This window comes from Phasianus colchicus, chromosome 3 (assembly GCF_987193195.1).
Source record: "Phasianus colchicus chromosome 3, bPhaCol1.hap1.1, whole genome shotgun sequence".
In the NCBI taxonomy this organism is placed as follows: domain Eukaryota; kingdom Metazoa; phylum Chordata; class Aves; order Galliformes; family Phasianidae; genus Phasianus; species Phasianus colchicus.
This window is the reverse complement of record NC_143438.1, coordinates 67139072-67165582: the sequence shown is the minus strand read 5'-3', so window position 1 is coordinate 67165582 and position 26511 is coordinate 67139072. Positions and strand designations below refer to the sequence as shown.

At 42.3% G+C, this 26511-nt stretch overlaps 1 protein-coding gene across 7 annotated transcripts in view; it reads left to right on the top strand.

The window, feature by feature from the left end:
* PAG1 (phosphoprotein membrane anchor with glycosphingolipid microdomains 1) overlaps positions 1-25523 on the top strand; it is a 107695-nt gene extending 82172 nt beyond the window's left edge. For all 7 annotated transcript variants that reach the window (XM_031590932.2, XM_090137754.1, XM_090137752.1 and 4 more), the window contains 6 exons: positions 2821-3031; positions 6205-6256; positions 6762-6858; positions 9360-9955; positions 15118-15177; positions 16172-25523. In XM_031590932.2, the coding sequence (XP_031446792.2) occupies positions 2907-3031; positions 6205-6256; positions 6762-6858; positions 9360-9955; positions 15118-15177; positions 16172-16522 (1281 nt within the window). In that variant the 5' untranslated portion in view covers positions 2821-2906 and the 3' untranslated portion in view covers positions 16523-25523. The remainder of the gene's footprint in view (positions 1-2820; positions 3032-6204; positions 6257-6761; positions 6859-9359; positions 9956-15117; positions 15178-16171) is intronic.
* The last annotated feature ends 988 nt before the right edge of the window (positions 25524-26511 follow it).

The following is a 26511-nucleotide window of genomic DNA, read 5'->3' as shown; positions in this document are numbered from 1 at the left end:
CCCCACAGTGCTGCCATTTTGTCGTGGATGAAACAAGTCTCCTCATCCAGGTATCCCAGGTCTGACTTTGTTACTCTCTTTTAGAGTTTTGTGTCACTGGTAACTTGTGTGGAGATTTATGAACCAAGGTCCCCTTTCCTTTCTCTGGAAAAAGTGCAACCAAAGAATTCATGTTCAAAGGTCTTTACACACTAAAAACAATAAGCTCAGCTGCTCCTTACTCTGTTCCAGTGATTATTCCACGAGGTGAAGCCATTCCAGTCTGGCAGTCTCTCAGAGGTGGCAGCAGGGCATCTTGTCGAGCCAGGTGATCACACACTGTGTAGGCTCCATCCTTGGCAGCAGAGTTTTGTGTTCACCTCTGCAGCACCAACACGAGAGCACAGCCGTGAGGACACCACACACGCATACCTTTCCCCTAACAGAAAGCTTCACCAGAGGGCAGCACTGGATAGCTTTTTATTGTAGAAGCAGTAGTTAACCATTTCAGTGTCTGAGGTCTTCGATGTTAGCTGTTTGTTGTTCCATACATGACTGCACGTACGTTTCTCTTTAAAGCTAGCCTCTGAGGCTGCTCAAAATCAATTACATTAGCCATGCATTAACCTTGCTATTCTACATTTAAAGCACGACTGTTGCAAAGCTTCTAGATGCTCTTGCACTGATGCCAGACTCCTGCAGGAGCCAGAAGTCGCTGGGGCGCGCCTTGCCTGCCGCACTTCTGTTGTTTAGGGCTTCCTTCTTTGTCAAGCTCTTCCAGCTTACTGAGCTTGTGCAAGTAGCTGCTGTCTCCAGCAGTTGTCTCTCCTGGTTCAAATGCCACAGCACTTGACTATTTCTGACTTCTTTCTCTCAATCTACAGTTGAAGCTTTGGTATCTGCATTCTTAGGCTTTCACTGCAGAACAAGTACAGTTTCAGTCCTTGGTCATTTACTTTCTCCATTTGGCTTCTGCTTGGTAGAGTTTCTCATTTCTGGCTTGTGTCTTACACTTCTTGGCAAGCCAGCCTCAAACTTGTGCAGGATTTGCTGCTCCACCTGGATGCATAGAAGTCTACGGGGCCCAATGGAATTCATCCCGGGGACTCAAAAGAACTGGCTGACTTCACTGGGAGACTCTCAATTGTTTTTCAACAGCCTTGGGAATCTGGAGAGGCCCAGTCAACTGGAAGCTGAAAAATGCTGTCCCAGTTTTTAAGAAGGACGAGAAAGAAGGCACCAGTAATTACAGCCTGTCAGTCTCACTTTGATGCCTGGCAAAATTGTGGAGAAAATTATTCTGGGAGTTACTGAAAAACATCTGAAAGACAGTGCAGTCATTGGTCACCGCCAGTGTGGGTCCATGAGGAGAAAGTCCTGTTTGATGAACTTAATCTCCTTTTATGACAAAGTCACCCATCTGGTTGACCAAGAGAAGCCAGTTGATGTAATCTTGTTGGGTTTCAGAAAATTCTGAATTCTGTTTCTTACAGCTTCCTTCTGAACAAAATGCCCAGCATACAGCAAGGCAAAAACATAAAGCAGTGGGTGAACATAAAGCTGATGGGTTGGGCTCAAAGCATTATAGTAAATGGAATTACATCAGGTTGTCAACCAGTCACTGGTGGGGTTCCTGACTAAATCTGATTCCTCATCTCTGAAGCTCTCATGCCTTTGCGGCCAGTGATGTGACAGTGACTCATTGTGCATGTAACCTTGGCTTTAGAAGAGAAATAAGGCAGGGCTGTATCAGAATTACATCTGCAATATGCATCATTTCTAGAGTGGTCTTCATTGCTTTTAAAGGTTCATTTTTTCATTGTCTAACAAAATAACTGCAGAAAGAGATTGCTCAGCATGGCAGCAAAATCCACCATAGGAGCTGGTCCAAAGTAATCATCTTCACTGAGGTCTGCTGCAGTGGCTATTGGGTGTTGGTTCTCCGAGTAAAACGTGTTCTGCACTTTCACAATATGTGACATGCCTGCTGCTCCCTGTCCTTTCTATTTTCAACATTGCCATAAGACAACAATGTGTTATATTAAGAAAATGTACAAATGTTTATAACACAGTGAATAATAAAAATTACGTATCGTAATGCTGTTAACCCAGAATGTTTATCCAGGGGCTTCTATGCTGTAGCAAAAGTTCTGTTTATCCGAGTTCTTAAAAACCAGTGTCTGTTTTTCTCTTTAGTTGTTATCTTAGATTTGCACTTAAGTGAGAAAAAGCAAAAAAAGAATTCAGTATTACTACTTTTCAGACCAGTGGTTAAGAAAACAAGTATTTCATGTAGAAATAGTTTGGCAGATTAGAGCTGATCTGCTGTGAGAAAGATCTGTGGTATCTTTCTAAAGCCTTATGTAACTTACTTGTCATTGTATTTTAAACACTGAAATCTTTGCAGACAGGAGACAGGGACAGGAGGTGAAGTCCTGCTGCAACTCTATCGTGTTAACTTTGCAGTAATTGTTTTTTGAAAACTCACTTTTCAATGAAATTAACAAATATCATTGCAAAGTAGACTACTCTGTGCCTTGAAGTGGATTTGTAAACTTTCTTCCTCAGGAACAAGTACAGAGCTAGCACGGAGATATTGTGCTACATTTTATTCATGCTGAGATTGTAGATATGTAACAGGCTGCATTAATCTTTGACAAGGTTTGTTCTATGTCACCATCAGAAATGCAGCTGAAGATAATCTTTCTCTGGCTGTCTTGCACTCTGAACTGTTTTTTTCTAAGATCTCCATCTGAAAATCTCCCCTGCCAGGTTTGGAGTTGTCAGATTCATTATCCTCAAAATCTACGTTAACTTTCAAAATTGTTTCTCTTTCTGCAGACGCAGAAGCTGTGTTTGGCACAGATGCTGGCCTTCTCCCAGAGGTAGCCTCTTCATCCCCAGTGACACCAGCTCCTGCTACTATCATGGGACCAGACAGCGGCTTCCTCAGCAGCGGACGGATCCACGTCATCCTGTGGGGAAGCTTGGCAGCTGTAACAACGCTCTTATTCCTCACCTTCCTCATCTTCCTCTGTTCCAGCTGCAACAGGTATGACTCAGGAGCTTAGGATGCAATGACATTTCTCAAGTAATTGCATGGACTGAAATAGCTGCACCGGTAACTAATTAGTGAGAAACACTGAGAACTGAAGTGCAGAAGTACCTAATTATCACATTGTAGTAAGTTAATGCAAAGTAGTCACTTGCATTTTTGGAGAGCTAAGTTAATTCACACTACCCTGCCTTTTCCATGATGAGCCCACAGGTATGTCTGTGGGTTGGCTTCCAATAGTGTTTTACCCTCAGGGTAATTTATCTGGGAGCTTGTGCCTGACAGTACATTTGTTTTCAGAGCAAACCTGAATTTGAGCAGTTCTTACTGTTTTCTGCTGCAGAGGAGGAATCTAAAAATGTATTTTCATTGTGAAGGAGTAATGCTGTATGCTTGCTAGGTGCTTTCTCATACCCTGGGGAGGCTGACTGTAATGATGTGCTGGGAAGGGGAGCAGTGGTAGTGCCAGCCCTTCTCTAGCACCATCCGTCCTGTGTCTCACTCATAGATCCCCTTGACATATCTTGGCTTTCTGCATTCTCCTGGGTATCAGCTCACACAATGCTCAGAAAGATCTATCTAAAAACATTTTTTAAGTTATATTACTTAAGTCAAAACTTTGATATTTTACCAACATTTTACCAAAGGAGGTTCAGGTGGGATGTTAGGAAAAATTTCTTCTCAGAGGAAGTGGTAACACACAGGAGCCAGAGAGGTGATGGAGTCACCATCCCTGGAGGCGTACAAGACATGTGTGAATGTGGCACTGAGGTTAGCAGGCATGGGGGAGATGGGTTGATTGTTGGACCTGGTGACCTTAGAGGTCTTTTCCAACCTTTATGATTCTGTGATACTTCCATCTATCCTATACTGTTTCTTTATACCAATGGTAGTATTAAATGCTTCTTTACAACTAGCTGGAGAAGCAAGATGTCTCCTGGTGAAATAAAAGCAGAAAGGTTTTCCTTTTTATGCTGAAATAGTGCAAATGTGTCAAAAGTTTTATAAACCAGGAGGCAGAGCTGATGTGGTCAGGCAAAAGGGAAACGAGGGCTGCATGTCTTGGGGTGACCTGGAAGGATAAGCCAGACAGGAGAAGTTGTCTTCTGCTCAGATCCAGCAGTCCTCAGGGTTTTGCAGGACAGGAGCAGTACGTTAGCACTAGTCCCTGCTGAGGAAAAGTCAGCAGCCACCATCAGTCCCTCTGTCCTGCTGGGAGATGCCTCTTCTCTGGGATCTCTCCTCTCTCCAACACACACACATACAGCTCCCTCTTCCTGACTCATCATTTGGACGTTTGGACTTGCCAGGTTTTTTGAGAGAACAGGTGGTTTCGCAGAGAGATCTAAAAGTAAAAGTTTCCATAACCCGTTATCAGTTGAGAAAATGAGGTGAACTGAACAGAACTGAAAAAGTGTAGAGAAAAAGGAAAGTCACTTCTATGTATTTCTGCTTTGCTTTGGCCATTCCTGGAGGCTGCTGGGTTCAGTGCTGAGTCCAGCCTCTCTGAAGGGTTGGATCCTATGGGGTCTGTCCTGTCTTAGAAGACACCTGCCTGGAGGCCGAATGTATTCTTCAGGAAGCTGTACAACCATAGAAAAATCCTATTCTGGCATAACATATATCTACAACGTAAGGCTGTTTTACAGGAGAATTTCTCTAATGCTCACACAGCAAAATGCAGTTGTGCTCATTACCAGCAGCTGTTTGACACCCTAAAAAGCGTGAGCTGGAAGGTGTAATTTCATTCCAAACCTTGAAGCATTGCTAGAAAGATGTTTTTAAAGCCAAATCAAACCACTGAGTCTGTCCTTGCAGCTACTGAGATTCATTGTCAGAAACTATCTGGAGAAGCTCTTTAATAACTGATTATGTTGCAGGTCTACATGCAGTATCTTTTATTGCAGGTCATTGTGTAGGGCAGGTTGTTTATGCATAAATGCAATTATGTAAAATTTCTTCCTAGCTTACTTTTTAAAAATGGTTGAGGACATGGGAAACTAAACAAAATCTTCTCATTCTAAAATGTCAGAGTCAGAAAACTTCCAAAGAACTTTAAAAACACTTTAACAGTAGTCTGTATGACCTGGGCATTTTAACTGTTGTTAATGTGAGAAGTATGGTGCATTACAGACTTAAAAGTATCACAGATTTCATTTCATCAGTATTTTTTGCACCTTTTTACTTGCATTTTCACCTAGGGGAGGAAGCATTATTATTTCAAGGTTGTCCTTTATTTACAGTATTTCAAAATAAGAACCTATAAGAAAGGAGGGGACAGACTCTTTAGCAGGGTCTGTTGTGATAGGACAAGAGGAAATGACTTCAGATGAAGACAGGGAAAATTTAGATTGGATATAGGGAAGAGGATTTTTACAGTGAGGATGGTGAGGCACTGGAACAGGTGGCTGCCCCATCCCTGGAGACATTCAAGGTCAGGCTGGACAGGACTCTGAGCACCTCATCTAGCTGTACGTGTCCCTGTTCATTGCAGGGAAGTTGAATCAGAAGACCTTTAAGGGACCTTTCAAACTCCAACAGTTCTATGGTTTTATTTCCAAAGTTATAGAAACTGAAAACTCAATCCAGACCTTGAGTACTGCAAAGTTCCTACTGAAGCAGAATTCATCTAAATGTGAAGTTCGAAGCCTCTGCTACTATGCAATTTATAGGCTGCTTGAACTGCTCATGTTCTTGTGCTTATTAATTGTAGCTGGCATCCTGAGTAGAAGTAGGATGAATTTTGTGGGTTTCTTCTACTTCTTTAGAAGATAGACGTGTTTTACTCATGCAGTTTAGGGAACCTCACATCTGTTATCAAAAGACATGTTTTTGATACCATGTATCATGTATCTCTGAATGTTTCAGATATAATTCAATTGATGATAATAATATTGTGATTACCATCAGTAACTCTTTAGTCTGATCTTACATTAAACAAGAAAAAATGTTGTGTGTGTTCACTGTACCTCCTCAGGATATGTTCACCACCACCCTATCTTGCTGATGACCTACTGTTGAAGCCACACCTGTCCCTGTAATCATCCTTAGTTATTCAATTTGTAATGTTGTGAATCAGCAGCTGTGTTCAGCTCCCTGTGTAAAAGCTATTAATGATTGACTTCTGAAGATTAGTGTAATCTGTAGTAACGTTGTACTTCTTCACTAAGGGAAAAGAAGTCCAAACATCAGAATGGAGATCATGAAAATCTGATGAGTGTGGTAAGTGTTTGTTTCTGGCAGCTTATGTCTTCCTTGGGGTTGGTTTGCATCTGGCTCCTTGCAAAATACTGGAAAACAGATCAGGAGTTTAGAGGCTGTTGAGCAAGGGAAATTTAGAAGTTTGGGAACAGTAAAAGGAGGACAACTTCAGTCAATCTCAATTTTTTGTTGTCACTCCAGATCTCCTGCTTTCCTTTTGCTCAGGTTGCAGTGCAAGTGTGGTTTACACATTTGTCAGCCACTGTCTTCTAACTGTTTAAGTGGTGGTGATTTCTATTCACACAGAGTTTGGAAGGGAGATCACCTTGGGTGTACTTGCATCGGTTTGTTTTAACATCTGTAAACACATAAATAACTCTTGGAGAACAGTGTGTACGATTTGACCTTCCTGGCAATAAAACATGCAAGTCAGCACTCCTGAGATGAGAACGAAATTCATTATGTATCCGTTCTTGGAAACGAGTATTCCCAAATGTTGATGCAACCTACCTGCTTTATGTTGCAGCCTTCTGAGAAGGAGGTGTTCAGCCACTCCATCACCAGCTCCGCCACGGAGCCGCCGCCCAGCAGTGAGCAGAACGGCGCGCTCAGCAATGGCGATGGTGAGCAGTACGGCTCTGCTGGGAGGGATGGCCATGAAGTGCAGTGCCCACACTTAGAGCACCCAACTCAGCCACGCTCCAAAACTTTTGTCATTTGTAATCATGTCTTAGGTTTCCAGCCGCCTGCTTTCCTTGGGTGTAGTCCTGTTGTTTGCCTGAATACCCTTTGTTTCCCCTTGGATCCCTGGGGGATCTGGCACAAACTCAGCTGCCACAAAGCTACAGGTGCAGATAGACCCGGTCGCCAGGCACAGCCTGCTGGGTTCCCATCAGCCAGCTATGGAGCTGGGATGTGACCAGAGGTATGGCTGGACCTTGGTGCTTTAGAAATGCTCCTCATGTCTGTGGAAATATTTCAGGTCCTCCTTCAGGGACAACAGCTTTGGGTCATAGACCCGTGCTGTAGGAGGCTGTCACTTGTATTTTTGTATTTTAGGAAACAAATACAGTTCCTTTTTTTCTTATTCTTTGTTTTGCTGAGCACTCAAAAAGATTCACACTCATTGGAAGTCACATATCACTAGAAAATACTTTGCTCAGCTATGCCTAAAAATAAATGTGCTCTTGGTAAAGCACTGGTGAGAGCCAATGGCTTGCTGTGGCACCAAGGCCATGTCCCTTACTTGCAGCTCACTGTGAAGCTGGAGGGTAAGCTATTAAATCTTTAACCCCCCGAGACAAATAACCAAAGGAGTTTCTAAACATTGCCATTGCATTTCACTGCAGTTTCCATACGCTGACTTGTTGCTTTGTTTACATCTCCCAGTGACTCTTCATGCAGAGCAGAGCTCTGTGCAGGGAAGCATTCCTGCCTACCAGCAGTCACCACACATTCAGCTGTTGGAAGCTACCACTAAGAGGAGTGCTGTCAGCTGTCAGGCAGATTCTGGACTGTTTGATAACATTCAGCTTACGATGTGTATAGCAACCCTTTCACATAACAGGAACCGATTTACTTGATTTTATTATTTATGCTTTGTGTATCATTTCTGTTAATATTTCTTTCTTTTGCTGTTTCTGCCTTTTGAGAAGGAGAAGTGCTATAAGAGCAGCACCATCAAACACGTTTTTTTTTCTTTTGCTAGCACTGTGTTGGTGACTGCTTATCTACCCTTATCTACCAACCCTTCTACAGAACACAGATATCCCCAAGGGCCAGATGGGAAAACATGCTGAAGTTTCTCCAGGCTGGTTCCTGTTGTTCCTCAGGAAGCCTGCAGGGAGCATGGGGAGTGAACTGGACACCTTGCATGTGTCTTACTCCTCCTCCCCAGGTCTGCACAGGAGGCAGGTGAATGGAGAAGGATGTTTTCCTTTTCTTCTCACATTTCCCATTCATGCAGCAATTACTCACACCTTAAGTTTTTTCCCGGGTTCTGTTGTCAGATTATGGATCCCAAGGGAGTTGGCTGTGTGAGTCTGCATACCCAAAGTACAAAATAAAGAAACATACTCATCAACCACCAAGTCAATGGCACTGATTGCTTTGGGAACATAATGGACACAATTGGTGTCATAATGTCAAACACTCTAAAGGAAATGGTGTTCTTCCATTTCCAAGAGATTTTTCCAAGAGAATGACATAGGAACTCTGCTGTAAAGCTATTCAGAAACAATCTTTGAAAGAAACAGTGTCGCATGAAGTAACATATCCTGTACTATCTGGAATGTGCTCATATGTGCATGTGTATATATACATCTGTGAACACAGGCAAATGTCTTATGTGAGCACTGTAAGATGAGAAGTCCCATAAATTTCAGCCCTCATTGCCCTATTTGTGACAGAGACATGCGGCCCACTTCTGTGACTTAAACACATTCTACCAACACTACTTTGTGAAGTCTAATCTTCTCTTTTGTGCATATGGCTGGCTCATTAGTAGGTTGTCAGCCTACATTCTGTGCTGCAAGACTAGGAGAAGTTTGGCACAGCCTTCTGATAAACTGCTCTCAGTGTTGTGAGCTGTGAGGCTGACTTCAGCAAGGTTGAGTGAGGTGTGGGTCAGATGAGAATTTGGCCAGCATGTTAAGCAAGGTGAGGCTGGGTAGGGAGAGGGCAGCAAAAAAGCATTTTTTGACTGCAGAATAAGGAAGTGGAAAGAGGAAAATCTCTTCAAGATATTTTAAATGCAATTGGTTTGAGGCCTCCTGCCAACATTCCCCTTTGGAGATGACTCAGCAGTCTAAACATTCAACAGAACCAAGTACGAGCCAGCTTCACATACCTGTGCCAACCCACCCATTCTTAATGTGAACACTGTGAAGTGATGTAAGTGTGCACAAAGTATTTAAGGTGTTGTCAGAATAATGCAGTAGAGTGCAGAAATCTCCATAAATGAAAACTTCTGGTAAAGTGAAAACATGATGATTTTTTCAGGCATTACTATCATTTATCCTTTTTAATGAGAGATAAAACTGAAGTAATGTAGAGAGTAGCAAACCACATTTGCCTTTCTCAGTCATGCAGTTGTTTCAAATACTTCTTTAATCATTTTCTGTAGTGCTCTCAGAGGACAGTACAACTGCCTGTATCCAGCCTTATGAAGAAGTACAAACATCTATTTCTGATCTGCTAGAACAGGATAGTCTTGGGAAATCCTTAAAATGTCACCAGAGCCGGGAACTACCCAGTATTCCCCCTAACAATACCATGGAGACCATCATCTCAGCTAGAAATGCTGAAAATGATCAAGGTCTTGGAATGGAAGGGCCTTACGAAGTCTTGAAAGACAGCTCCTCTCAAGAGAACATAGTTGAAGACTGCTTGTATGAAACTGTGAAGGAAATCAAAGATGTTGGAGCAGCAGCCAACATGGAAAGAAGCTGCAACAGAAAGTCAGCTGCTTCAATGATGGTTACTGAAGGTCAGGATCAGATTCCTGAGTGCAGAATTGAATCAGCAGAGTATGCATCTGTTGACCGAAATAAAAAAAGTCGCCAAAGTGCTAATTCAGAAAGCCCTCTGGACAACACACCAGATGTAGAGGATGAGCTTCCTCCTCCAGTACCCATGAAACTTCTTGATGAAAATGAGAATGTGCAAGAGAACGAAGTGGATGAAGGAGAAGGGACAGAAGGAGCAAGTAAACCAGAGAAGGTAAATATTACTTGACCATGTCCAACTATTAGACAATAGTTAGAGAACTTAAAGGGCTGAAGAATTTTTTTAAAATAGCAAAAAATGCCAAGAAATAAAAAAACACTTAATGTGAGACAAGACAAAAACAGGAAAATGGGAAAATGCACAGCACAGCTTCTGTGTTAAAGGCGTGTGTTTATTTTATAGGAACCTATAAGCAGAACTCTTGCAGTATGCTTTTTATAAAGCTTTTCCCAAATATTATCTAGAAATTACATAGAAAGCCTTTGCTTCATTATTGAATGGTATTATATTTTTGGGTACTATTGCAGTAGGTATCCGATGCCTTTGTTAACAGCTATATGTTGTTCAGACTGGATTGAGATGCTGTAGCTTTAGATGTGCCTCTTGTGTTGGGCTGCATCAGCCTCGCTGTGTGACTGCTGTGCCACTCAGTGCCACTCATCTGGTCTCCCTCTGTATGAAATGATAGAGACAGCAAAAGAGAGGAAGAGAGACTGCAGTTGTAGACTTCTAAAACATAAAATCTGCTTTTGGTCTTGTAGCTGCTATTCAGCAATTCCTATGTACAAAGGATCACAGGAGAGAAGTGCTAAATTAAATATCTCCATTAAGCCAGCCATAAAAGCTGCAGAAACTCTCTAAACCCATAGATTTTGTACTCGTCAAGTTCTGTTTGTCACACATAATTCTTACCTCAGCCAAAATTATGTTCTCTCAGAGCTCATTCTTGCTCCCAGCCTTAATGGTGGACCCCATGAAAAACAGCGATGATATTTTCAGTGATCTTACCCATTTTCCTTTTTCACCAGAATCAGTTCTAAGAATTCTTTCAAATAATCACGGAGTTGTCACAAATTGTTGAGTTTGCATTTTTCAGGACTGGTTTAGAAAATTTGTAACTGCGGGGAAAAAAAAAACAAAACAGTGATTTTAGCAAGTTAGTATAGTTGTGGATTCTGATATTGATGAACCTTTCCAAAAATCCTTGAGATTTGATGTGATATTTAAATGTAAGCATTTACCTGAAAAATGATAGGAGAGCTGAGGTGTTATTATTTGCTTCTCGTTGTCCATGTGGTTGACATACTTCAGTAATGCAGGCAGAGGGCAGAAAAATACCTGTTTAATGCATGTTAGAATGCCCCCTCCCTGAAAGCATTCAAGGTAAAGCTCAATGGAGCTTTGAGCAGCCTGGTGTAGAGGGAGGTGTCCCTGCCCATAGCAGGGGTTGGAACTACACGGTCTTAAAGGTCCCTTCCAACCCAAACCATTCTATGATTCTATGATTCTGTGTTTAACCGTATAATGTACAGAACCCCAGTGAGCCAGTGTGAATACAGAGAAGACTTAAGATCAGAACATTGTTCATTCAGGCTCTTCAGTGCACATTCTTACGAATAACAAGCTCATTAAGTAGTAAATTAATACAGTGTGTTGCTCATAATCCACTAACACTCCCCTCTGCTGAATTCAGGCTGTATGCAATTTCTAATTAATTTTTTAGAGAAACAGCTCTCAGAACCAGTGACATTTTCCCTTCTAGGTGTGAAAAGTTTCCAGAAAATCATTGTATTTCCCCCATCAGTGATACAAAGGAGGCATGTTTGCTGCTCAGGAGCTCCCAGCACGCCATGTATACAATGTCAGTGTCTGCGATGACTGGGAATTGATTAAAATGGTTCAGGTTTTGAAGGATTAATCAAGAGATGGCACATACAGTTCCCTAAGTGCCAGAAAAAAGGTGTTTGTCTAATTAAAATTTATTCAGAGCTAATGTCAGCCTGAGTTAAGCCTTGGCAGCATCAGCTCATTGGTGAGCCCTCTGCTAGGTGCATGCATTATGCATTGAGGCGTGTGCCTGTCCTGTCCTTGAGAGCTACAGCTGCAGCAGAGTTGGAAATGGTAATTGATTGAATATATAAATGTCATTATTGTTGGCATTGTATGTGGAGGTGGGTGCAGGAGTGTTTTTCTGTTATGGTGATAATTTTTCCCTCTCTTCTGCTTCTTCAAGCGATGCACTGCGATGCCTGTGTTTTCTGATGTGGCAACCAGGAACAAGATGTTTATGGAAATAAGTTTTATGTTTGTAATTACTTTAGTTAGATGGACTTCACAGCTGTCTCTTCTTTATGGTTGGACTACAGCATAGGCATCCGACCTTTTGGTTTGCCTGGTCCGCATCCAGTGAAGAAGAATTGCATTGGGCCACATATACAAACACTGCTCCAAAAGTAATGCCTCCTGTTTATTTCCATGACAACTACCACAGCTGCAAAGAGCACAGTAACACTGTTTGATAGATAGAGCAGATTCTTATCTACAAAATTATTTTTTCCACATAGTCACCACTATTAGCTATCCATTTTCACCAGTGATGAACAAGAGCCTGCATGCTGTGCTTGTGAAAATCAGCAGAGGTGACACTGGGTCACCACTACTGAAATGCACCACTCACTTCCTCACTGTGCTCACATCCACAGTTTGGTCTGTACAAACATTCAGCAAGCATCAGTGAATGTCAGTGAGTGCGATTTTTTCCACATGGAGGTATTCAGTGTCACACTTTTGTTTAATCCATACTTCCATGCCAGATGCCATTGTGTCAGACTGCCCCTCTGCTGCCATCCGTCACACAGCAACAACATGTAATGGAATATTGGTGGGAAGGTTCATCATCTACTGCCACACCAGCAGCATCCGCCTCTGACATTGTGGGCCAACAGGATAACATAGGAGGCATTATTTTTGCACCAGGCTGGGACATGCCTGGCCTAGATGATCTTAGTGGTTTTTTCCAACCTTAATGATTTCATGATTCGATGATTCTTGCTTCTTGCTTTGGGAGAGAGCAGAGTGTGCCAAACCAGAGACCACTCCAGCATGATGTTCATGATCTGCATGAAGAGGAGCTCCATGCAACCAGCACTCTATGGTGCTTTTTCCTTTTCCAGGAGGTGTGCTCCTGATAGTGCTAAATGATCCAGCCCTGCAGGGGCCAGAAGGAGCACAGTGCTTGCTCAGGGCTCTCCTGTGCGGCACTGCCAGGCAGTGGTTGCAGGACGACGGATCGCTACCAGGGCTGGGTGAGGAACAAATGACAATTCATTCTGAGAGTTGGTTGTTGGCTGTGACACAGACAGTACCAATGGAAGGTTTTGGAGAAGAAAGGCAAATTTAGTAATGCAGTGCCTCTCACAGGCCTTTGCAAACTGAAAAAACTTGGGTGTAGTTCTTCTATTAAAACTGGAGGGACAGAATACTTTTTTCTAAAGTTTTTTTTTAATCAGAAAAGGCAGCACAGATCTCCCTTTTCTCCTAAGTCTCTCCAGAGTGAGCAAACACAGGAAGAGTGGTAGAAGTGCGTTTGGCTGCTGCCCATCTGATTTCAGACCAGCACAGCATGAGGATGGGCAAAGCATCTCTTGCTAATGCACCACAGGAGAATGGTGTCCTTGTTCTGGTGCCTCAGTCAGGAGCATAGCCAAGCCAACAAGCACAAAATCCAGTGCTGTCGAGGAACTAAAGGAAAGGGGATAGAAAACAAGGACGTGTTCTGTTTGCATTGAGGTTTCAAATGTGATTTATAATATTGCTAGGTACAAACTGTTCAGGAGCGAGTATTTTTTTCAGTTTCCAACATGGTGATATCTGTCAAGGCCAATGTCATGGGTTCTGTGCTTAGAGGAAAGAATGCTTCATAGTAGGAAAACAAGTGCAGGGCTGTCAGCACATGGAGGTATTTCTCAGGGCTGGAGTGGGAAACTGCAGAAGTGCCCACAGATGCTCTAATAAAAATATGACTTCACTGCAGAATTTTGCACATTTGTTTTAGTGGATAACAGTGATAATATTCAGCTACTCCTCTGGACAGAAAACATCCTACAAGTAAGAAAGAATAAGCCAAGCTGCTGTAGTATAGCAGATCCAGTAAAGGGCTATGCCAAAGTGAATTTGAACTTTATCTTTTATTTTTCGTTTTATCAGTGAGTAAACAAAGCCCAGGTTGAGGAGCAGGTCCACAGCCAGCCGGTCAGCAGCCAGGAACCCCAGGGTTGACTTCAGAGTCTTCATCAGACCCATGTCTGGGGTTTGAAGCTTGGAATTTATTAGAAGTAAAAGCACCAAGAAAGGTGGAAGTAGGAAGGAATTTGCTGTAAGGAACCTGTAGGGGAAAAAGTTTTGTGTAACTCATATGTTTCTGGAAGCAGTATTTCAGAGACCATGCTAGAATGGTGGAGCTCTATTTCTCAGTCTTGGTCTGCACTGGAAGGCACCTGATGTTCAAGGTGGAGAATTTGCATAAAACTCCAAAACGTAGCCTGTTGCAAATAGTGCTGAAGACTCCCTTCCAGCCACCATGAGCAGGAGGTCCGCCAGGTCATTGTGCTGTGGTGCAGAGGAATCCCACATCTGCTGGAAGGTGGCCAAGCTAGAGGTCCTCAGACATTTTTTGTAATAGTCAGATGGCTTTTCCAGTGTTTCATGTTTCTTTGTTTCTTTCTTCCTTTTTTTTTTTTCCCTGTGCATTCCACTTGGGATTCTTGAAGTTACACGAAGCCTCTATTCTTAGGTCGCTTTGGCACATGAGCTGGACCAGCAGACCTCAGAGAATGTAGCTTCCCCTTTCAACCCGTGTTGAAGCATGTGTGGCCTTGAAGCCAGGGGCACCTTTGAGCAGCAGCTGCATGGCATGGTGGAGGGATTCAACTGCCTTGCAGTGCTTCCAGAGCCACTGAAGGAAGGGCATTTACCACAAGGAAGGCACCAGTTCATGTAGTCCTTTTGTATTCTAGGAACGTACCTGAAGATGTATTGTAGCTCACTTTTTAATTGCTCAAAAACCTTTGCAGACTCTTTCTTGCTTCATTGGAAGTCTGAAGGCAGAGATACAGCGCAGCAGAGTTTGTTTTAAGCATTACATTATATTTGTCCTTTTCAGGTCAGTGTAAGAGCAGATACATTAAAAAGCTCTACTAACCTCAGGGCTGTTATCTCCAGAGATGTACGCTGGAAATTAGCTCCGTGAAATGGAACTAGTGAGCAAATGACCATAAAATACAATGTATTGATTGTAGCGCGAGGGTTTTATTGTAGGTATCACACTGTTGACTGGTAATGAGCTTTTTTTTCTTTCTTTCTCCCTTTTTTCACAGAGGCTTAGTTCGATGTCTTACAAGTCTCGAGAGGAAGATCCATCTCTTACAGAAGACGAAGTAGGTTTCTTATATAAAATTCGATAATGAGCTAGAGACCTTTTTTCAGACAGAAATTAGCATAAGCTCTGCATGATTAAGCAGAATCTGTGGTGAAAATTGTCTAAAGGGAAAATGAAAGCCTAATTTTTTTGTATAGAATTCGCACTGCCACATTCCTGAAATTAGAAGCATTATAGCATATGGCTTTATCAGGCCAATAGGTTGAAAAAAAGAATCAGAAAATAATAGGAGTCCCAACTAGCTGATGGTTAGGACAGCTCTTCGATTTGGATTCCAAGTTTGAAACGTGCCCCACCTTTCTCTTGCAAAGTGTTCAGGGCTCTGAAGCACATACATTGTTATTTTAAGTGTTTATTGTTCAAATTAATTGAGGAGATTGAAACAAAGATGAAAAAATGAAACAAAAATCAGATTGCATGTAATCATATCCAGTGCTCCCTTACAGTTTACAAGTGTGTTCTCTGGATATAAAGCAAACACAGCCCTGGTGGTGAGCTGGGTGAGCTGGTGCTTGGTGCTGGGGAGGCACTCCCAGACAGGGATGAGCACATTGCTCCTTCTGGGTTCATGGAATTCAGTGCTGAAAAGGGGATGAAATACAAATGGGCAGAAGAATACTGTTTTGAGTTTGGTTAGCTAGCTGCTACTATTAAAAGAGGCAAGATCAGAAAGCATCCTTCTGCATTCCAGCAGCTAAAGCTGATCACCCATCTGATGCTGTCTCCTCATTTAGCCCAAGTTGGTCCCAGGACCATAGGACGGCTTTCAGGAGCTCACAAATCCAGTCCGTTTTGCCTTGGATCTGATTTGCCTTCATTTCTGGAAGGAAAGAATCGCTGCATAAATGCATGCAAGATGAGCAGTTTTGTAAGAAAGGATATGTTTCTATTGGCAGGTCTAATAAGTAGTCAACATCCTGGTGGTGGGAGGGGTCAGACTGACACACAAGTTTTACATGTGTAAGTACTCAGCGGGCATCTCCTTTTCCCAGATCTCAGCCATGTACTCTTCGGTGAGCAAGCCAGGACAGGCCATCAGGGCAATGGATTCTCCTTACACCTGTATTCAAGAAATCACATCTCAGAGGTCCCCGTCAGTTTGCAGCGGCCTCTATGCGAGTGTGAAGGACTTTGAGAACACCCTCAGTACTACCACTGTGCCTCAGTCGGCGGGCAGGCCCAGCGGGGAGCTGGAGCCCGACTATGAAGCTATCCAGGCAGTGAGCCAAGACGAAGACAGGACCTTGTCTGTGCCTCACACAAACCACATTGCTCTGTCAGGAGAGAATGACTATGAGAGCATAGGGGACTTGCAGCACCACAGGGACATCACCAGACTTTAACTACTCCGGCATCTGGGTTTCAGCCTTTGTGTTGACTGCTGGTGTTTCAAAGGAGCATGCGAAACAAGGAGAGGGAAGCGCTTCTCATTATGAGGAGCAAAGCTAAGTGCAGAACAGAAGATGTGAAGAAGCCATGTACGTTTCAAGCGAGCGGATGATATCTATGGGTGATTCTGGGCGGTGGACAGAAGCTTACAGGAAGGTTAATTTTTATTGTTGGCTTTTTATTGTTAGTTCCTAGACGGCCAGAATTCAGGAAGGAGCACTGTGTTTGTCATCCTGATAGGGTTACATACCAAAAAGACTGCCTTTACGCAAAGCTAGCTTTTCATTTTAGAGGATTATTTTGTGTCAGTTGCTTCAATGTATTTTTCAAGAATCGTTTTTCATCCACATTCCGGAATCCACTGAGCAACTCGCAGACCGCCATGCCTCAGTCAGGTGGACTCTGAGGGCTGGGAAAGGTGTGTCAGCATCTCTTGGGGAGCTCTAATTCAGCCTGGTAGGACCGTGAGGGTTGAGGTGGGGTAGAATTCCCATTCCATTGTCATTGCAACTAAAGCGTAAGCAACAGTTACTTCATATCACAAGGGACATAATGCAAATGTACTTGAATTAATTCCGTAGACTTTTTCTCCCTCCCTCCCTCCCTCTCTTCCTCCCTACCTTTCTTCCTTCCTTCCTTTTTCACATCAGGGGCTGTAGAGTGTGTACTTGCAGTATTTGAGATGTGTACTGGTATTTTTAGGATTTTCCATGTAATTATTTGTGAAATACTGTTTTAACATGGCAAATGGCACCCTTAGCATTCTCGCTCTATCCCCACAACATGCACACATGTACCTGCACAGACACATGCAAGACATCCGTCGTGTTGCAGAAGGTTGTACAAATGAATATTACCATAATGTTTAGTCTCACCTTAATAGTGTTGACTCATCTTCTGAAGAATTTTGCCCTTTTTTTAAAGACTTAAAGTATTATAATATGTTTGACTAGTGCATTATATAGGAAAATTTCTGTGTTGAGTGGATGATGTTTTTCATTTTTACAGCACATTTTCATCTTCAAAGCTTTTGTAGGTTAACTTACTGCTTTATGTAATGAGAGGAATCCTGTTCTTTCTTTGGGTTTTATTGGTTTTTGCTTTATATCTTTTTCCTATTTTAGAAGTATGTAAAAGAACAAATCCTGTTTTATTTTTTTTTAAATCTTCTTGAGCAGGGTTGAGGAGCACGCCTTGCTGTTTTTAAGCTCAAAATAATGGAGTCTATATAAAAGAATACTGACAGAAGGCCAAAAAGAAGGCAGGAGAGTGTATTTTGTGTGGATTAGCCACTGGTCATTCTTGTTCCTCAGTTAGACGGAGCAGGAGAGTCAGAACTGATGGGACCAAGAACTTCTTGGGGTTCTGACAAACAGTTGGAAAGCCACAGTCTTTCCAGAGATATGAAGTTTCTTTGTAATTGTTGAAAACAAAGTACAGTGCTGAGATGAAATAAGCAGGTACTGGACTGATACTCTTGTTTTCTTCAAGAACAGTACAATGAACGGTACAGTAATACAAGAATAGCCCAACAGTAGAGGATGTACATTATATTATATGCATCTGTACACAGTTATGTGTACATTTTTGTGTGTCCCTGTGTATACTCACATATACAGGTGCTTTGTAAAAAGGCATAAACTGCAGTCCAGACTGGGTAGCCTTCACATAACGTTCACATAGGTACTACTGGCATGCGCTTGAAGGGTAGTTTATTTTAATGCAAGATAAACAGTACTTAAACAGGGATTGTCTCATTCTGTATCAGCCTAGCATGGGTTTAGCATGGGTTCAGTTGGTACTGAGGTTTGATGCATGAGATTGAGACCACTCAGACCACTGGCTAGTGCACAGTGCTTGGTACTATAAAGGGCAACACAGCTCTGGGTACACACGCTTCCTAGAAGTAAGCTTATAACTGGATGAGGTGCAGTGGTTTATGGACACTGACTATAATGACCATGGCTTTGAGGAGCAGTGCAGTTGGATGCCCACAGAGGAACACAGACATCATGGAGCCCAACCTCACACACAGTGAGGTGACACACCTGGGCCAGGCTCTTCTTTGGAGCGAGGCCATCCAGTCCAGTCTGCATCTGCCTTGTTCTTGGTTGTGCTGCCGTGCTTCCACAGCTGCAGCCTTTGCTTCCACCTCACTGCAGTGCTTTTTAAAGCTGACTGTGGTCTTCCTTTCCTGTCAGTGTTCCCTTGAATGTGAATTTGTGAAGTTCATCTTTGACTGTTCTGTTCTTCTGCTTCACATTGTTTAAGGCCAAAGAGAAAATGCTTCACATTTCAGAAGATCTGTGCTGAATTTGGAGACTCTTTGGAGATTTAGCTCCATGTTTGCTCTTTGCTCCGTGCTCTCTGTATGTTGTCTCAGTCTGACACCTACAGCATAGTGGGAGCCATACCCCACTCTGTGGTTCCCACACACATCTCAGGATGCAGTTATCCTTTAAGGACTATCGTACTTGTTATATGGATGACTGCTTTTGAAGAAACAGTAGCAACATGAGGTTTGTCAGGTTCACAGATGCAATTTCAAAAAATAATAGCAAAGAAAAACATGGAGGTCTTGCTTGCAAAATTTTAAGCTGCAAAAGAGAAAATAAAGCATCAACCTCAAAGTAAGCCTCGCCAATATCAGCGAGTCCAGCGAAGAAGGGCCTGCCTGCTCATATTCACTGTCTTTCAGAGCAGAACCAGGAGTGCTGGATGGGAAGAAGAGCAGTGAGGCTCAGCCCCTTCTTTCCTTTCTTTCCTCTATTGGGAAATGCTTTGTCTGTTTCCCCACCCAGCCTCCAACTTTAGGCAGGTGACATAATACAACCACTGTTCCTTACAGCATTCAGTCCCAGCTGCCATCCCTGATCTGTTTGTGATCAGGATTCAGGCTCTGGCCAGGCCAGTTTCCTCTGAACTCCTTGCAGGAGGACTTGCTTTCAGCTCCACAGACCCTCAGCCCGCTCAGGCTCAGGCTCTGGGCTGCTGCACGCATGGCTGCCCTCACCTCCAGACCCAGTGAGCCATGAAGGGAATTACCTCCTGAACAAGGGCAGGTAAGGAGTTACATCTCTGCAATCTCCATTATGTAGTCTAATGCTAAAGAAGAATATTTTAGAATTTAATTCAAGGTTCTGAAATGAATAGTTCTATCACTTGACCTTAGTTTTCGTTTCCTCTCACCAGAAGTAAGATCTGTTCTTTGGCTGCTATTGCCATGCTTCTTTTTCACTAGTATACCAGGTGGAAAGATTTTTCCAGCAGCAATCTTCAAATACGTTAATTTTACTGGAAAGAAAGGGGAGTTTCTTCTACTTATCTCTTCATTGCCATTTGTTTCACTTTCATCATATTCCCAAATAAAAAGGCAACATGCTGAATGAGGTATTTATTACGTAATGATCTTTTCTGGGACAACTTCACAGGTGATTTCTTTATCTCCATTTGTTAGCATAACTGTTGAAGAAACTCAACTTTTCTGTAGTAAAGCCAAGTAAAGCTGCAATGTCAGTGTACTTACACTACTGAAAAGATCATTTCTGATTCCCTTCTGGGGACAGGTAGAAATAGGACATGCAGTTTGGATGAACTTCCATGAACCTGTCTCCTGTGGGACTTCCAGCCACACGCTGAAGCCAGCAGTCCCTTTCTACAATGACGAGTTCAGAATCACTTTCTCAGTCACAGTGAAACATCTGTTTAAGGATACCTGTGCACAGGCACAAACATAATTGCAGCAGTTAGATCAGCTATAGTGCCTTTTCTACCAAGTACTTCCATACTCTTTTTCCACACCAAAAAGAGTGTTTCCTCCATTTTTTTTGTGGGGGAAACAGCTTTGGAAACAGTTGGAAACAGCTTTACAGTCACATCAATTGCACTGGACCTCAGTTAGCCTCCGTTTAGCAATAGCCTCTCACAAACTTCCTTTAGAAAGCCCAGCAATGTAGCTACGATAATTAACTTTGCAATAAGAATGAGCAGTCTTCTTTTGAAGAACCGATGTTGTTCAACAGTGAGTATTCAGGGAGATGTGGTCTGTGTCCATATCAACTGTGAACAATTGGCAGCTTCAGTCTTTGTACTGGCATCAATTACAGGCTTGCTGGTATGCAGCAGGCCTTGCAGGGTGGGGGAACTGCAGAGAGGAACGGGTGCTGGGGTTCAGGTCCATCAGTCACAGAAAGCTGGGCCATCCCACAAAGCGGCTGGCTGAGGGTCAGCTGCCTTGTTCCTTAGGCCCTCGTGTACTGTGCCTCCAGGGAACCCATCTTGCCAGGATTCCTCTGGACTCTGTACTTCTCCATGGCTCCCTGAACAGCTCCTCTCACTTGTCTTGATCAAAATTCTGTATACACGGTGCTCTCTGTTCAACCTTTCAATGGTGCTTTTATACAATGCTGGATAAATAGGTTCAATGTGCTTTCTGAAAGCTGACATGTAAAGCTGTGACACAGAGTGTTCTCTCTAGCATTTTCTACTTCACAGAATTTACTGTTAACTGTGTTGCTCTGCAAATGGCTGTCAGTGCTTCCCTGCTTATTGCTCACCTTGCTCAGAACTGTCACGCTTAGCAAGCCCAGGTTGGGTGGTAGAGTTCAAAAGCAGCCATTCAGGTGGAGTACCTTGGCCTGAGAGCAGTTAGATACATGGCAGTGTGCAGTGTGGGGCTGGAAACAGCACGGATCCCAGCTGGAGGGTTTTATTCTCTCAGCATGTATATAAATTTGTTTGCACAATAACTATAAGAATTCTATTTCAGCAACAAACAATTTAATTTGGACCAAATGCCAAACAGGGATTTCTGCTCTTTGGAACTTAATAGCAGGTATTTTAGAACAGTGTTATTTATTTAGGTTGGGGCAGTAAGGCTGCTGTATGCTTTACAAGTAACTTGGTGTGTGTGAGAATTCTCTATGGAGAATTAGAATGCTGAAAGGTATTCAATCTGATGGCTGCTTCTAGGGTGACATGCTGAAGACTTCCAAAAGCAAATCTCTTCCCGGGAGCAGGGTGCATAATTGCTATTAATATGTCTTTATATGCTTGTGCTGAAGTTGATTTGCAGCATATCTTCTAGGATGGTCCAGGCTGAAGACATTGCCAGAACTTATCTCAGCCTCAAAAATAAAAACAAATAAACAAGCAAACAACAGAAAAGTATTTTTCTATTCCTTGCTATTCAGTCAGATATGAACTTGTTGAGGATTATGCTGAGAACAAGCACTATGGATGGAGCATCACAGAGATGAAAGCAGTGGGTTCCTTTTCTTCAAGGAGAGAGAACCCCATTTGGTTGAGTGAATATGAAAGATCCCATGCTCAGCATTCATATACCCTCAACAGAAAGTATTAGACAAATTAATTGCCTACTTCCCGTCGATTGCATTAGGATATCATGTACCCTACACTGCTTTTCCATATGGACGACAGAAGGATGAAAGCTTTTTTCTGATGCAAAGTTCTTGTTGTTGACTTGATTAAACTTACTTTATGTGTAAGCCATAGATCAGCAAGAGAGAGTCTTCACAACGTAGATATATTTCACCTAACTCTATATGATTAGTTGTTGTAGGCAGAATCACTACAACATCTTCAGGGTCTACACTTGCTTTGACCTGCTCATATATCTAGCTTGAGCACTACAATTTGCTTAGCAAAAGTATGGGTTATCATTATATTATGTATCCATTAGCTTGCCTGATGTATGGACAACATAAATCTTACCATTCTGATTTGCCAAGCTGTGAGGTTTGGTTTCTGGAAGTCTTCAGTTTCAAACCGGCCAGAAGGACAGTCACACAATGGGGCTTTGGGCAACCTATTCTAATGGATGGTGTTCCTGCCCATGGCAGGGGCTGGAATGAGGTGGTCTTTAAGGGCCCTTCCAAACCAAACCATTCTGTCATTCTATGATAGCAAAGTGCTGAAAAATAAAGATGTTTGTGTAAAGGTAAACATGCTCACTGTTAACTGCATAGCAGCTTGTCAACTATATGTGCTTTTCCTTTGCTGCACACATTTCTAAATATCAGCTTTCATTTGTGATGTTTGTTCATTGTTATAAAAACAGTCTGATAGATTTTCATCATCTAATTTTAACTAGAATATTTGTTATACAAAATATGAAATGAGATCTTTGTTCAGTCTAAAAGGCAGCTGTGTAATTTCTTATAGTTTATGACAATGAATCAACATGCTTAATGTATTTACAAAGTACATAAGTAAGATGTGAGTTTAAAATGCTTTGTTTTGGATTTCAGAATGCCTCCCTTTCACTTCATGATAATGTTACCAACTTTGTAATTTTAACCTCATAACACTGGAGAGGGGTTTTAAAACCTTACAAATCTTGTTACTTTAAAAAAGAAAAAAAGCACTGGTGTTTAGCCTTCCTAATGTGTACGAAGAGACGCTCTTATTTTAACGTTTGGATTTTATTTACCTAACTGCTCCTCCCTGCCATGCTTAGCTCTCTCTGTCAGTTTTCTCTTTTGTCCTTGATGAAATACGGTACCTGGCCACTGTCCAGTGGGCACAGAGGCTGCGTTGCTTCACAATGCTGCATGGGATCTTCCTGATCTGCTGCTGGGATGTAGAAGCCTGGACTTGCGCTCTGAAGTCATGCATTTTGGGGCAACCACATCCTGTTTTGCAGACTTCTGTGGAGGTCTTCACTTTCTTTCAAGTTCAGCCAAAGTTTTGCAGCTGACATGTAAAGATGTACAGTAAGAAGTGAATTAGTGCAGTGTTTAAATGCATTAGTAAAAAACACCTAAGAGCACAATAACCTCCTTTCTCATCTGTGTGAGGACAATATCATTTGGTCTTTATCTCTGACTCCACTGGAGAATGGCCACAGAACAAAGCTCCTCTGGATATCCTACCAGCAGGCAGTTCCATGCAGCTATTTCTGACTGTGAATGAGCATCTGGATCACCCCTGTGGCTCCCCCATATACCACCTTCATGCTTTCCAGTAGGCCTGTAGTGAAGACACTTGAGGAGTGATGACTACTCCGTGGTCATGACAAGGAGGAATTGTCCTTGGCTTCACAGGCCTGAGCCTTGGAGCTGAACGTGTGCTCAGAGTGAACCTGCAAACCCAGGGAAGAGCATTTAGTGGCAGGGCAGGGCAAGTATATCCTACTGTAGCAGCTTGGAAGAAAGAGGTCAAAGGAAAAATAGCTGAGCGTCATTTGTTCTGCATCCATCTTGCAGATAACCTATTCATAAAGGTAGAAGAGATTGCAGTGAAGTTGCCAAGAATCACATAAGGGATGGGTGGAATTGCTCTCTCAGTATTCCCCCAACTCAGAGGCAGCGGCAGCTCCTCTGTGTCCCTGATCTTTTATCAAGCCTCCAGGCAGCATAAAAGAAATGAAAATAAACTGTATATGCATGTGCTTTTGTCCCATGATAATCCCCAAGTGGGCAAATGTAGGTGCACTCATCTAAGTACCTTCAACCATGTGTAGATTTGGACTTCCACAGATGCCTTTTTAGCTCCCTCTCCCCCTCCCCCCCGCCAAAAAAGAAGTGAAAAAGTGGATGACGTCACTGAAAAATAATTTGTATGAGATGAGGGTGCAGGATTAGATCCTAAAAGTTTAGGAGATGTTTGGTTTGGTGCTAGGTACTTTTCTTTGTATTTTCAGTGAAATGAATTTTCTTAATGGTCTGATATGACCTCCATAGGAACAACAAAAAACACAGTTTGGTATGTGGATATTTATCTCCAATAGCTGTTACTAAAAACCCACCTCAGTAGAATTCACTTCAAATTGGGTGCTATAGGAGCTTCAGCACAAAATGTATGGAACATTGCCTACTTAGAACGTAGTGGATAAGTATTTGCAATTACAGACACTTGTTTATTTTAACCATTGTTTTATAATGGGAAAAGTATTTATTAGCAGAGTGGTTTTCTAGCAATATTCTCTCAAGGAAAGTTCTAGCAGCAGATTGTGCTTGCAGGACAGCTATTTGATTTTCTGGTCACTGAAGAAGAACTGCAGACATCCTCTAACCAGCATGACCTTCTGAACAGAGAGGATTAGATCGAGCTCTGGCTTTCACCGAGTGGATACGGTTAAATAAGCTGTGCAGTTCAGCTCTGAAGGTAGCAAGAGCAGTTCAGTGAAATGACTGTAATATATAAACCTGGAGTCAGTGCATGCAGACTTCCAAGCTGGCACTGCTGAGCCTTGTTTGCTACACGAGTGGTTATTTGGCTTGCTACCTTTTTGAAATCAATATGGTTTTATTAACAGCACTGCAGACACCAAAATGCTGTAGTATTGCAGAATGTATGCTCCATAAATTGTAGCTTGACTGTAATTGCAGGGCTTGTGCTACTGTCAGAGCAGCTCAGAGCCAACACTAAGTTGCGTTTTGTAAAGTGATAAATGCCGTGACGTTCCCTTCAATGTTTTGTAGGAGTATACACAAGTTGTGTAATTTAGTCATACCCTTATTCAAAGAATCTTCATCTGATATTTCTAGCCAACCCAGCTTTTGGCTGCTGAAAGCACAGTAGGTTATTATGGTTATTTACAGTAAACGTAGATGAGTTTTATGTAAATATGTCAGGAGAAAAAAATATGTTACTTAAACGTATGAGGCTGTTATCTAAAAGTCAGAACATAGGTCAATGATATAAAATGCAGCTTTCATTTATGTACAGCAGTATCCTAATATTTGCTCCTTTACACGGGGGGAAAAAGATATTTAAGATTCTGGCCTGCATTCTCTGAAAGCATTTCAAATTGGCTCTGCTATTTTCTCCGGTTAATGTATTTGCAAATGCCTTTTGAATGGATTGGAAATCCATGTCAATTATGTTGAATGAGAAATGCTACACTGCAGTGAAATCAGTTGAATTAAAAAATCCTGGGAAAACAGATTGGATTGAAATCCATATAAAAATCCAGTCACCAGATGGAATAAAACACAATAAATAAGATTTGTCTTTTTTATTATTATTATTCTGTGTCTCTTTTTTTGCTGTTGTTCATTTGTCTGTTTTCTTAACAAATGCTTTATTTAGTCCTTGCAGACACTGACTTTTCTGCATCCTAAAGTCTGCATCATTTGATAGACTGTTGCTTGTTCCAGGCGTTTTCTGCTGATTTCATTATCTTAGGAGAACTTTTAAGTGTTCTTTGTGTTATACAGCACTGTATCACACCCAAAGCCACAATCCTGTCAAGATTCAAGCAGGCACTGTGCAAATTTTAAATTGCCTGCAGAATAAAGCAGAAGCTCCCTTGAATAAGGGGTGGCACTATGCTCTTTGATGAAGGTTAAAACATTGGTCTTGAGCCTGTGAAAGTTACATAGCTCTCAGCATTTTTAAAGAGCAGCAATTACCAGCTTAATGGGTTATTTTCTGAACTAGTTATGGCATTCAGTTCCTTTTTCTTGGCTGAAGATGCTCTCCAGGTAACATTCCCAGCCATTAGCAGTACGGCTCCATCAATAGCAGTACTCTCCTTTGTGCAGAAATACTTGCAGAGCATCCTGAACCATTTCAGAGACAGCTAAACCAAGTCTGCAGCTCAATACATAACACAAATCTGTGTTCTGCACCTAAACAACACAAGGAAATATCTTCTTTGAAGTATTGCACTGGAGTGAGGCTTCTTCATTCACTAGAGCATGAGGTTCAGGTGGTGCACAGCCTGCTGGGACTCAATGTTTCCCCACAGGTTGAGCCCCTGCCCTCAGTATCTTCAATTACAGATGAGAGAAGAGCAGCTTTACCCAATTAATACCACGCCAATACCAATGAGTGAGCTCCTGGAAGATTCACCTTGCAGCCAATGGTTAGTTATACTGAGATGGGAGGCTGAAAAATTGCACTCACACAGGAAAGCAGTGTCTGTTCACTGTCAGGATAATGGTTCTTTAACCTGTGTTCGTATATCTTAATATTG